Source organism: Chenopodium album, chromosome 27 (assembly GCF_948465745.1).
Source record: "Chenopodium album chromosome 27, dcCheAlbu1.1, whole genome shotgun sequence".
In the NCBI taxonomy this organism is placed as follows: Eukaryota; Viridiplantae; Streptophyta; class Magnoliopsida; order Caryophyllales; family Amaranthaceae; genus Chenopodium; species Chenopodium album.
In genome coordinates, this window is record NC_137860.1 from 30,606,459 (window position 1) to 30,619,509 (window position 13,051).

A 13,051-nucleotide genomic window follows, 5' to 3' on the forward strand; every position below is an offset into this window, starting at 1 on the left:
CTTATTGCCCTAGCTGTTTCAAGCAAATGTCTATGCTTGCGTTCAACCCTCCCATTCTGCTGGGGAACACCAGGTAAACTCTTATGGTGAATAATGCCCTTACTAGCAAACAGAACAGAACAAGTATCTTGAACAATTTCTGTCCCATTATCACTCCTAAGAATTTTGACAGAGGTATGAAACTGATTCTCAACATATGCCAAAAAATATTCCATGATTACAGGAACTTGTGTCTTAGAAGAAACCAAATGAGTCCAAGTAGTTCTTGAAAAATCATCAAGAATGGTCAAAAAATAATGTGCACCAGTAAGAGTAGGTTGTCTATAAGGACCCCAAAGATCCACATGGATCAATGAGAAAGCAGAAGAGGCATGAGAAGAAGAAATGGGAAAAGGAGATTTATGAGATTTGGCAAAAATACAAGATTCACAGCAGAAATCAGAAATTTTATTAGAATCAAAAATCATAGGAATGGGCAATTTTGATAACCTATGAACAGATATATGTCCAAGCCTAGCATGAATAGTACTAAGCTGAGGTACATTGGAAAGTGTATGAAAGGAACAACTAGGCAAATCCTTAGTTGAGTTATTAACAGGAAGACAAGAAATACTACTGAACTTGTAAAGACCACCAATCTTGATGCCAACAGCCTTAACTTGACTAGTTGTAGAGTCCTGAAAAATGTAAGAATCCTGTTTAAAAATGGCCTCCAAATTATTCTGTTCCAACACTTTGGCCACAGAAAGCAAATTATGCTTAAAATCAGGTATCAACAACACATTCCTCAGAACAATACCAGGACACAACTCCACAGTTCCCATATAATCCACCAGTTTAACATGACCATCAGGCAAACCAACAGAAACAGGTTTCAGCAATTTCACACAAGAATTAAGCAAACACTTATCACAAACCATATGATCAGTAGCACCTGTATCAACAATCCAATCTGATCTACCAAAACAACTCAAAGTAGAATGAACATTCGATGCAGAAATTATACCTGCAAAGTTTAGTGAAGCATCAAAACCATCTGGTTGAGGAACCTGCTTGCCTTTGATCATCTTCATCAAACCCTTGCATACAGCATTAACCAAAGAAGGATCCAGAACATCATCATTCACCTTAGACTCAGATTCATCAAACTCAAGAGGATTATCAAATTGAGAAGAAACCTCAGAAACATTCGCAGCCACCTTAGGAACAGAACCAGATTGCTTGCTCCTCATGGAAACAAACCAGTCAGGATAACCATGCAGTTTGAAACACTGATCAACAGTATGACCAGGCCTCTTGCAATGATCACATTTTCTATCAAATTTATCTGTCTTGAAACGTTTAGCATCTCTCCTGAGATTAGACTGAAAAGAAGTAGAGTTCTGCTGATTCTGTTTGAAAGAAACAAATGCACTAGTCTGAACTGATAAATCAGGTTTATCATTCAATTTGTGCTGTCTCTCAATCTGAAGCAACATATAATATGCTCGATTCACATTAGGCAAAGGATCCATACTAATGATATTAGTCTTAGCACTATCATAATCTCGATTAAGACCAGCAAGAAACTGAATCAATTTCTGCTTCTGATCTGCAATCAGAATTTTCTTGAGAATTCCACAAGTACACTTAGCTAATGCACCACAATCACAATCAGGAAAACCTTCTAACAATTGAATCTCATCCCAAACTCTCTTCAATTTAGAGTAATATTGAACAATCGAATCAGAATCTTGTTCAATAGACATCAATTTCTTATGTAAATCAAACAATTGAGGCGCATTAGATTGACCATACCTCTCAATAATTTCTTCATACAATTGAGAAGCAGATTGTTGAAGAAGAAATCCTTCAGAAATGATTTTGTCCATTGAATTAAGCAACCATGACTGAACCATATAATCATTGCGGATCCACTTCTGAAGATCATCAGAATCTGAAGCAGGTCTCCTACAACTTCCATCAATGAAGCAGAGTTTGTTCTTAGCACCAAGCGCTAAACGAATCGAGCGATTCCAGGTGAGAAAATTCTCGCCATTGAACTTATGACCTCCAAGCTGTTGATCAGGTTGATCACCAGCTCCAAGAAAAAACTTATCAGTATATCCAGAATTCAATGTAGAAGCAGATTGAGCCGCCATTGAAAAAGAAAGACGAACAATCGAAGAATCAGGTTCGAAAGATTGTCCGAAAAACAGTGAAAATCACCGAAAAATAGCTCAATTTGTTCAGTAATTCGAACAAAATCAAGCAAGAATTATGAAGAAAATCGATCTACTGTAGCTCTGATACCATATGAAGCTGATTCTGTTAACCTAGAATCAGATGAACTAGAGAGAGAAAATATGAAATATAGAGAGAGAAATCGGAAATTAATTTGTGTATTGAAGTATTAAGTCAGAGTCTTAATTACAAGGGAGGAGAAGCTTATATACAGAGAATCTTCTAACAACCAACTTTGCCAGCTGGAATAATCAGTTACAAGTGGGTTGTTATTCTAACAACCCCATATATTATCTCTGGGATTGATTTTCATCACCCATTCTTGTGGCTCTCTAATTAACACTACAAAAAGAAATCGAGTTACGTAAGAAATCTCAACAATAATATTACAAAAGTAAGATTATATTATAAAAACGAACAAGGAACATTACTATGATTGTGTTTCAGTTTGTGATTAAACGACACAATAGACAATACGGAGTAATATAGTACTTTGGTAATTTAGATGTGATAGAATCATAGAAAATCCGATCAGTTTGTTTGTATTAAGTAATTTGAAAGCAATGATTCGTAAAGAATACAAATTATGCAACTTGTCATCAATATTTTATTTTATTTTATTTTATTTTTTTTTATTACATAATGACACTAGAAAAACAAATCGTGTGTCTCTGATCCATTAGCAATTTAGCACACCATCCTTGACTCTCCAACATAAGTTGTGTATTAAATTTGAGAAAATAAACGAAAAACCGTTGGTATTAATAAGACCTTTGATTGAAAAGTTAGAACAATTTTCTTATGTATCAGATGATTAATAAGACAAGGAGGAGGAAAGTTTAGTCCATAAACAAGGCTAAGGAGATTCCATACTAAAATCAATTAGTAGTAGTATGAGTAATCCTCTACGTTATAATCATCTCTCCTCTTTTTTCTAATAGGGGATATTCACGAATGGGATACAAATATACAATGGGTTTAAACAAAGTCTAACGATAACAGATAAAATGCAATAAGCAACAATTTTTAACCAAAAATGAGTAAGGGCCTGTTCACATTTATTGAACTAAGCTGAACTCAACTGATTGGAGCTGAGCTAAACTGAACTGAATTTAGGTGAAATGAATATTTTATGAGAGAGGGAAATTAGGAGCTGAACTGAATTGAACTAATTGGAGCTGAACTGAAGTGAAATTAAGTAAATGTGAACAGGCCCTAAATCTCAGTTAAAATAAAATGATTTTACAAGTATTTTCTAACAATATTATATAAATTTAGAAAGTTTAGGATAACATATGAATATATGATTATCTTTTTGCGAATTGGTTGTTGGTGTATTGGTGATTGGGGCTATACTTGGTAGGGAGGGCCTGTGTTCAATCCCCACAATAACAATTGGGAGGGAATTGGAACCTAATCATCCATAACTGATCTCCGAATCCGAATAGCCCATAGGGTAAACTGGGTGGAACACAAAAAAACATATGATTATCTTTTACATTATAAAAATGGTGGTCAAAGTCTCAAGTAAAACCATAAATGATATAATTTTACATAACCTCGTTATCATTGTTTCATAAACTTACAAGTGGGGCTTAACCCCTCTCCTTCACCCCCCCCCCCCCCCCAAAAAAAAAAAAAATAAATAAAAAAAAATAAAAAAAAATAAAAAAATTAAACTTACAAGTGGCCATATAATTTCGTTACTTTGCTATAATGCTATCGACTAACTTGACTTTAAACTGTCAAAATCTCATATTAATGTACCATTACAATTAATGTTTCACCAGCTTGCTGCTATTTGCCTTAATTTGAATAATCAAAGTCTTGTTATGCACCGGCAAAGCTTGAACACTGGTTCTTCTAACTTCTGATTAAGCATGTGCAGAATGGGTGATCGTACATGACTCATAAGTAAAAGAAGTCCCAAAATTTGATGTTTAGCTATACAAAGTAATTTTTTGTCTACTATATATATAGTGACAACTTGTTAATCAATGATTTAACCTTTAATTTCAAAGTAATTTAACATTGATAATTTAGTAAAGTATTTTTGACTTTTTGTTAATAAATATGTATGTACGTCTTTAAACCAATTTTTTTAGACCCTACATTTACAAAGTTATATTAGGTCATTGTCATTGTTAGCATTTGTAGCTCCGCTTTAGGGCTTAAACTTCCTTGTTATCAACTGAATCTGACCACTTTATTTCATAATGTACAGCACATATGAGTTGTTCCACAATATTCTTAATTATGAAGATTATCAACTTACGAGTTTGATGAGTTACTCTTCACATATGAATTATCGATCAATTTGTGATAGGATGAAGCATCTCATAATTAAAAATACGAAAGGTTATCCATTTATAACTTTTAGTAACATGCAATATACTTCAAATTCGGGAACATGCCTTCGTCCCAAAAGAAATTTTGCAAGTCGATCATTAAAATTTATAAGTACATAAATAATATAAACATTAATTAAAATACTTGGTTATAACTTATAAAGTTATAAGTTACCCTTTGTATTTTGGACTTGTGCAGTCATGAATATGTTTTTTTAAATTAAAATTCAATTTTTAGGTCCTCTTATAATATCCAACTTGCGAATATTTATTAATATTTTATTTTTCTATATTTACAAAGAATTAAATTTATATAAATAATGTAGATAATATTCAATTTAATGCAATATTGTAATTATACCACATCTAAGCAAGCGTTGATACATACTCGTGTAGTCGTATAAAGTTATAAGATTGTGTACTCCGTAATAAATTTAATTTTAAGCATGGCTGGCAACAAAAACTTGTCGAAGCATAAACAGCACTATAGGACCGAAAGATTCAGAGATAGTAGATCGATGTGCATGTGACCAATCTATATAGAATCTTAGGACAAATACAAACAAGTTATGCTTAAATCTTAGTATAAATGACAACTTTTAACTTTATTAAGCATCAAATTAATTATACTAATTGGAGTAATTTTAGTAAGATGAAAGCAAGTCAAACAATGCACAAAGATTAAATTAACCTAATATTGAATTAGTATTGGCGTAATTGACACAGAATTCAGTGAATTATCACCCTTAAATATGTTGTTGCAGGTCACCTAATAAGGTTTAATGTCCCTAGAGAAACGTTTTGTCATATATAGGGGTGGTTTTTCTATACCCTCGTGCTCACGTTGTTTTCTCTATTTAAGTGTTCGAGTTAGATAATGCAAATTACACTCGAGTGTAAGATAAAAAAAAATCTTATCTAAAGAAGGTCGGTTATGCTAAGTAATATCCGTATTTTGTATCTATTTTTTATGAGTAATAAATGAGATCTAGTTTTGCTCATCATCTTATTCATATTTAATTTGTTTTATACTCGTAATAAATATCTCGGATAGGAGTTTATAAGTTTTAATGAGTTCTAGATAAGTAAATCGGGATAAAGGGTTCATATTATAAGTACTGATAAATTATTCAATACTTTGACAAATTAAATTAATGAAGTTCAAATTGCAGCTAAAATAAATTTTAATGTAAATGTTAATTGAGTCGAACTTTCAAAAGCAAATGTTGTATACATAATCAAAATTTGGTATCCATACATGTACACATCATTATACCATTTTATAATCATAAAAATAGCCATATTCCGAAAATTATTACACAAAATTTGGAATTGCAAGCCAATGGTCAACTTGCATTAGGTTAATAATTGAGTTATCTTAATTATATAAGACTCTTGCATTGTCACAAGTCTCACAACTCATCAGTGAGTCACTGACATGTCTTAATAGCGTAATGGTTCATCAGTTTACGTTATAGTTGGACCATTTGGTCTTAGCTAGCTTAGTTGTGATGTAAGCAAAACCAGGTGGTCTACTCATCAATAATTATTTCTTCTATTTAAGTGAAGTTTCCTCAAACTCTCTTATACAATTTCAACCAAAAAAAGAATAACTCTTTCTTTCTTTTCTCTCTCTTCTTTCTCTCTCTAAGTTTGAGGAAAAAAAAAATGAAAGACATGATGGAAGGAAGTAAAGTAATAGCTGAGTTTGATCCTATTAAGAAGCCTCCTAAGAGAAACAAGTTTGCATTTGCTTGTGCTACTTTGGCTTCTATGACTTCTGTTTTACTTGGCTATGGTAATCATTTTTCTTTCTTTCTTCTTTACTTTTTCCGTTTTCTTTTAAATAACCGATGGTAATAATAATAATAATAATGTGTTCTCGTCAAAATGGAGATAGAGTATTCCCTATTAGTAGCTAGTACTCGGGTTTTGTTTTTGAATTACGTATGTAATAACATGTAACAAACTCTCTTAAGCAGCCTTATAGCATAAAGGTATAATTTGGAAATGGTGTTCATCCTAAACATTGAAATAACCAATTAGAAAATAATCTCAATTAAAAGAAGCTATGAAGTATATAAATTACTTTATTTGATATAATAATCTTGGATTTCACCTTTAGTAAAACACTAAAAACAAAGAAGACATTTTGTATATTATCCATCCTAACGTACATGTATTATATTGTTATTTTCTTTGTGTCGAATATTTTAATGTTATTAATTAACTTAAAGCGTGAGTAACTTTTGAGTGAAATCATTTATACATTCACACTAATTTTATGAAAAGATTATAGTCTTCATCCTTAAAACTGTTTAAATAATTTTACTTTTACTTTAATTTTACTTTAAAAGTCATTTTTATATAAAATTGTAAAGTTTAACCAACTAAACTACTCTAGTTGTCATCCACGATCGACAATTACAACTGTTTATAATAATATTACAAAGATTCCGACAATATGTATGGTCAATAACTGCATATACATTGATAATTGATAATGATATTATGATCTAGCTAGCTAGCGTACCATACATACAATGAACAAGTCTTTAAATTTTCTTTTTTTTTGGTGACATAATAAAATTTTCAAAGTGGATATGGCATATTTATGAAGTGTGGACCGTCGTATGTTTCCTGATTTCTTGCTAGTTAGTCCTACTTACTATACAAAACACGACTACTCAATTATTATTTTATAAGATAAAATTTATTAAGGGTGGCACGTAGTATTCACAACTTGGTTGATATTTTGAGTTTGCCCATTACTTCATGATATTTGAGATCTTCCTCAATTTGACCTTTTCTTGCAAATATATAATAAATAAATAATCCCCAACTGGATGGAGTAGTATAAGGTTATTAAAAATAAAAAGCATTACAATTTCCATTATATAAAAGTAAAAAGTTACCTTTTTTTATATTAAAATACTTATATATTTGCTTTGTTATCCTTAGAAGTTATAACTTTACCCATCAATATTTGTAAGCATTAAATTATTTCTAAGCACTCTTTATGCTTACTTCATAAATCCAATTTTTTTTTTTTTTTTTTTGTCGATTTTCCTCTTAATAAAGATTATTAGTTGTATTAGTTTCGATAAGTAAAAATAAGTTTAGATCAATAATAAGAATTAGACAATGGATACAATTAGTCAATTCAAATTTCATTATTCTTATATGTACATCATATATGTCGATTGAAGTGAGACGTGATATGGTCTAAATTATTAAAATTCTAGGTAAATATCTTGAGTTTAGCTATTGAAATTTGACATCACCTCCACCACTATACAATAAAACAAACTAATTACAATTCGGAGATCTCAACTAAGGCTAAGACGAGTAGCGAGTTACTTACTATTTCCATTTACCGTATTAATTAATTACTTATTTCATTAATAAACTAATTAATCTCTCATTTTGCATGAATAACTTCCTAAACAGACATTGGAGTAATGAGTGGAGCAGCACTCTACATCCAAAAAGACTGGAAAATTACCGACGTACAAATTGAAGTCCTTATAGGAACCTTAAACATCTACTGCCTCTTCGGCTCCTTCGCCGCGGGCCGAACCTCCGACTACATAGGCCGTCGATACACCATCGTCTTCGCCGGTACCATCTTCTTTGCCGGTGCCCTACTCATGGGTTTCGCCACCAACTACGCCTTCCTTATGGTAGGCCGGTTCGTGGCCGGTATCGGTGTTGGTTATGCACTTATGATTGCACCTGTTTACACTGCCGAGGTTTCACCTGCTTCTTGTAGAGGGTTTTTAACGTCTTTTCCTGAAGTGTTTATTAATGGTGGCATTTTGCTTGGGTATGTTTCTAACCTCGCCTTTGCTAAGCTTCCTACTCATTTGAGCTGGAGGTTTATGCTTGGGATCGGGGCGATCCCGAGTATTTTCTTGGCTGTTGGTGTGCTTGCTATGCCTGAGTCGCCGAGGTGGCTTGTTATGCAAGGTAGGCTTGGTGAGGCTAAGAAGGTGCTTAACCGTACTTCGGACTCGCCCGAAGAGGCTCAACTAAGGCTCAGGTAAATATATACAAGTATTTGTTTTACAAAACCAAAAGTCATACAGTATTTATTTTGTATTTACTTAAAAAATAAATATTTTTTGTCACGACTTCAGTCCTCTCTAAAAGGTTTAATCAAATGTAATATGGTCTATTTTTCAAATTAAAGTAACTCGCTGATTAAAAGTGAATTATTAATTTAAAACATTGAACATTGAATTTAATTTTATAGTAAGAATTATTCTTTTAACGTATTTATAATTTATAATATATTATAATACATTTTTGTTTGTAATTCAGTGAAATTAAGGAGGCAGCAGGGATCCCACCAGAGTGTGACCAAGACATTGTTACGGTAGATAAGTCAAAGAACAATTCTGGTCAAGGAGTTTGGAAAGAGCTCTTGATTCATGCCACACCCGCGGTGAGGCGTGTGTTAATTGCCGGTGTCGGAATCCATTTCTTCCAGCAAGCGTCAGGCATAGACGCCGTCGTGTTGTACAGCCCAAGAATCTTTGAGAAGGCTGGAATTACAAGTGATATTAACAAGTTACGTGCTACAGTAGCAGTTGGAGTTGTTAAGACCTTATTCATATTAGTTTCAACATTTAACTTAGACAAGTACGGAAGAAGGCCCTTATTATTGACTAGTGTTGGGGGTATGGTCTTGTCCCTAATAACCTTAGCCGGGTCTTTAACCATTATTGACCGCTCACACGAGAAGATTACATGGGCTATAGCCTTGTGTATAACCATGGTTTGTGCCTTTGTCGCGTCGTTTTCAATTGGGTTAGGCCCAATTACATGGGTCTATAGCTCAGAGATTTTCCCATTGAGGTTAAGGGCTCAAGGTACAAGTATGGGTGTGGCTGTTAATAGGGTTGTGAGTGGTGTAATTTCAATGACATTTTTGTCCTTGACCAAGGCAATTACGACAGGTGGCGCGTTCTTCCTTTTCGGAGGGTTTGCTACCATTGCTTGGCTATTCTTTTTCACGTTTCTTCCTGAGACTCAAGGGCGTACACTCGAAGATATGCATGTGTTGTTTGAGGGTTTTAGTTGGAGAGACTCGTTGCATGGTAAGAAGTCATCAGATGATGAAAATTCCACACAAGATGAGAATAGCAAGAGTCAATTACAAATGGGAGAGACTACTACCAAATCAGCTAACAGTCAATAAAATTAGATTTTAGTTTTACGAAAAATTGTACAAGTATAGTTGAAGTAATTAAAGTATGTCATGTAACAACCTTTTCGGCTTTATTGAGTAATTAGTCTTAATTTTCATATTGCTCCAAGAGTGCATGGAATTAAGCTATTATGTATACATAAAGTGTGTCACATGTAGCATATACCCTTGAGAGTATGATTCTCTATGCCACCAAGAGCACAATGTATTTGAAAAAATACTTGTAACATGAAATGGGGCCAAAAGGTCACAAAGCAAAAATGCATTATTGATATATTTTGTACTCCGTACTTCTATAGTTTCAATATTATGATTACACCTTAAATGTTGGCACTATGTACGAAATTTACTTTGACAATCATTATAATATGTCTGATATGTACATAAGAAATGCTACCTCTGTTCTATACTCCGTATTATTTACAACGATTTGATAAAAAAATGTGAGTAAAAACAGTCCAATCATTACAAATAATATAAAACGAAGATAACGTGTAACTATATTTAAACTTGTTAAATACTTAAATCCATTCCATTATATATATTCAAAATTTTAACTTAATGTAACTTCTCATAAATGTATAATTATAAGAAGAAATGAAGTTTCTCATTGAAGTTAAAAAAAAAACCCTAGCCTCCTCTCTCTCTTCTCTCTCCTAAACTTTAGCCCCTATTGTCAAGTTTGAAGGGGCTTCCATCGGATTTTACCGGTTGAAAGCCTCAATATTTAATTCTTTTAAGTTTTTGTTTGTTAGGTTATAATAATGTCTTCCTCGAAAGAAAAGGTTTATCTCCTTCGAAAGACAAAGGTTTTTCGATCTCCTTCGAAAGACAAGAATCTTCGCACTCCTCCGAAAGACAAGGTTTTATTTGTGTTTAATTTGGTCTCTGATTGTGCGAGGCTACTATTGATTATTGCTCGAATTCGGGTTACGGAATCAACACAAGAATACACTTTCTCACAAAATTGCGAAGCGGCAACAGATCCACTCAACGGATACACTTTCTCACGAACCAAGAATGTGCCGAATTGTTATATTTATGTATTTGGATTCTTAGTCTTTCTCCGATTAATTCTTATTTGGTTTTATTAAATTCGTTTTTATTGTCGTTAATTGTCAATTGTAGATGCCGTATGACTATTTTTAATGAAATTTAATGTCCATTAAGACTTTTTTCATAAAAAAAAATAAAAAATGTATAATTATATGGAGATATTAATGATTGAAACTGATGGAGTATTATATATTCCGAGTTTTGACCATTTACTCATGAATTAATTTGTTTTGGCAAGGAAGACTAAGAAATGAAGAATGATGGGTGTAGCCAGCTGTGAAGTCTGACTGCATGAGCCAAGAAGATTCACTGATGCAATAATGATACAGCGGTTAATATATAGAATAGTGGTAGTTGATAGTAGATGACAAAAATAGGTGCAATTTAAAAGTAAACAACTCCAATAATTGGGGATGAAATTGGCATCATGAATTGACTCCATTTCCTCATATCATCATCGTAACGATGCGTTTTGGTGTAGCCATGTAGTAGTCGACTAGTCGGTGTATGCACATTGCACATGGGGCTACCATCCTCAATTATTTATTTTTATTTTTAATTTTATCTATTTATTTATATTACCTTTGTTTCACATTATTTGTAACGATTTGACATATAGTAAAGAACAAAAGTCTAATCGTTGCAAATAATATAAAGCGGAAATGGTATACGAAGTATTTATTTTTGGTCTAATACTAGGTCATCACTCCATAAGCCATGTATTATAATTATTGAAAGCAACTAGAATGGGAAGATTTCAAAGTACTAGGTATCTTCCAACTTGGATTGATACATAAAAAATTTCTATTGTGACTAGTTTAACTTAAAAATAGATTTGGTCAATTCATAATAAAATCATTTGATTAATGTATACTTCTAGTTAACTTGATGTTTTATAAATACTGTATGAATTTCATCTCCAATCGATATTTCTATATGTTTCAAGAAAGATTATTAGACATATGTTTGAATTTTGACACTTTCATGTCTCAAGACATTAATTTAAGGAGAAGATTATAGGGGATATGAAGGAAAAATTAGTTAAATCAACTCAAACACTGATCAAAGTTTATAAAAATGCGTTTTTATTAACAATTTGTGAGTAAAAAAAAGGACGTTTAACTATCGGTCTTGAAACAGTTGTTAATTATGTATGGGTTTTTTGGCAGCCAAAAGTTGACATAATATACACAAGCTAATTAATTCTTATGTAGGGATGTAAAAGAAATGATATGTTCACAAATTACTAGTGAACAAATTTGGTCAAAACTCGTTTTTTAAGTGCATAAGCAAGCTAAAACAACAATTTTAAGTATGTTAAGTAAAATAGCAAAGTTCGTACATCATAATTACGTTCGACTCAATAATGTTCGTGAAAAACTCGTTTAATTTTGTTTATACGAGCTTGTTCATGTCTAGTCATGACTTAATCGAAGCTCTTTTAAACTCGAACAAACTTCTACCAAATTAAAAATTATTTAGTACATATTGTTGTTCATCCTATACTCATACATGTTTGTGAAGTGTACAAATTATTTCGTTATGTATAAGCATAAAGATTTCGTCATTAATTTTAAGCAAATCAAGACTCGTTTATTTAGATAATCCCTGACAAATTAAAGTTCGATCAAAGCTCTAATTTATTCTCAAAATGCAAATGAGCACAAAATTTTAAAGGCTCGAGATAGCTTAATTAAATCCTCAAACTATCAACCTTAAATTGACTCATATTGTTTGCTGCCCTATTCATGTGGAAATTATTGCTGACCATTATGACGAAATATTAGAATACATTGCAGTCTAAGTCCTTAACACCAAACATTATTTGCACTTCTACTTTTTAAGTAACTTGTCGCAATTGTTCACCAAGATAGTTTGAGAATTTTCATGTGGCGTCCAATATATTCTTTGTACATCATCTGACTTGTTTTCTTTTAGATACATCCGGATATACCATGAGTTTTACATGATTCCACATCCAACCTAATGTTTACACACCTAATGTTTACAAAATAAAACAAATCAAAAACAGCAATTCCTTTCATTCCTCTTCATATAAAATTCAATTCAAACCAACAATAGTGGTGGGATCAAAAAGCTCCATGAAATAAGGAACACATGAAAATAATAGCAAGGTTACCGTTACACCACATGTACATAAGAGATCACATTCGCATGCTTTGGGAGTAATTTTCAATCGAGATTTTAAAGT

General features: G+C 32.3%; 1 protein-coding gene across 1 annotated transcript; it reads left to right on the top strand.

Moving 5' to 3' along the window:
* Nucleotides 1-6,192: 6,192 nt before the first annotated feature.
* Nucleotides 6,193-10,001, top strand: LOC145620377 (polyol transporter 5-like). Its single transcript, XM_081675046.1, has 3 exons — nucleotides 6,193-6,369; nucleotides 8,022-8,613; nucleotides 8,895-10,001. Exons 1-3 carry the CDS (start codon nucleotides 6,240-6,242, stop codon nucleotides 9,772-9,774), a joined length of 1,602 nt encoding a protein of 533 aa, XP_081531172.1. The 5' UTR covers nucleotides 6,193-6,239; the 3' UTR covers nucleotides 9,775-10,001.
* Nucleotides 10,002-13,051: the final 3,050 nt, after the last annotated feature.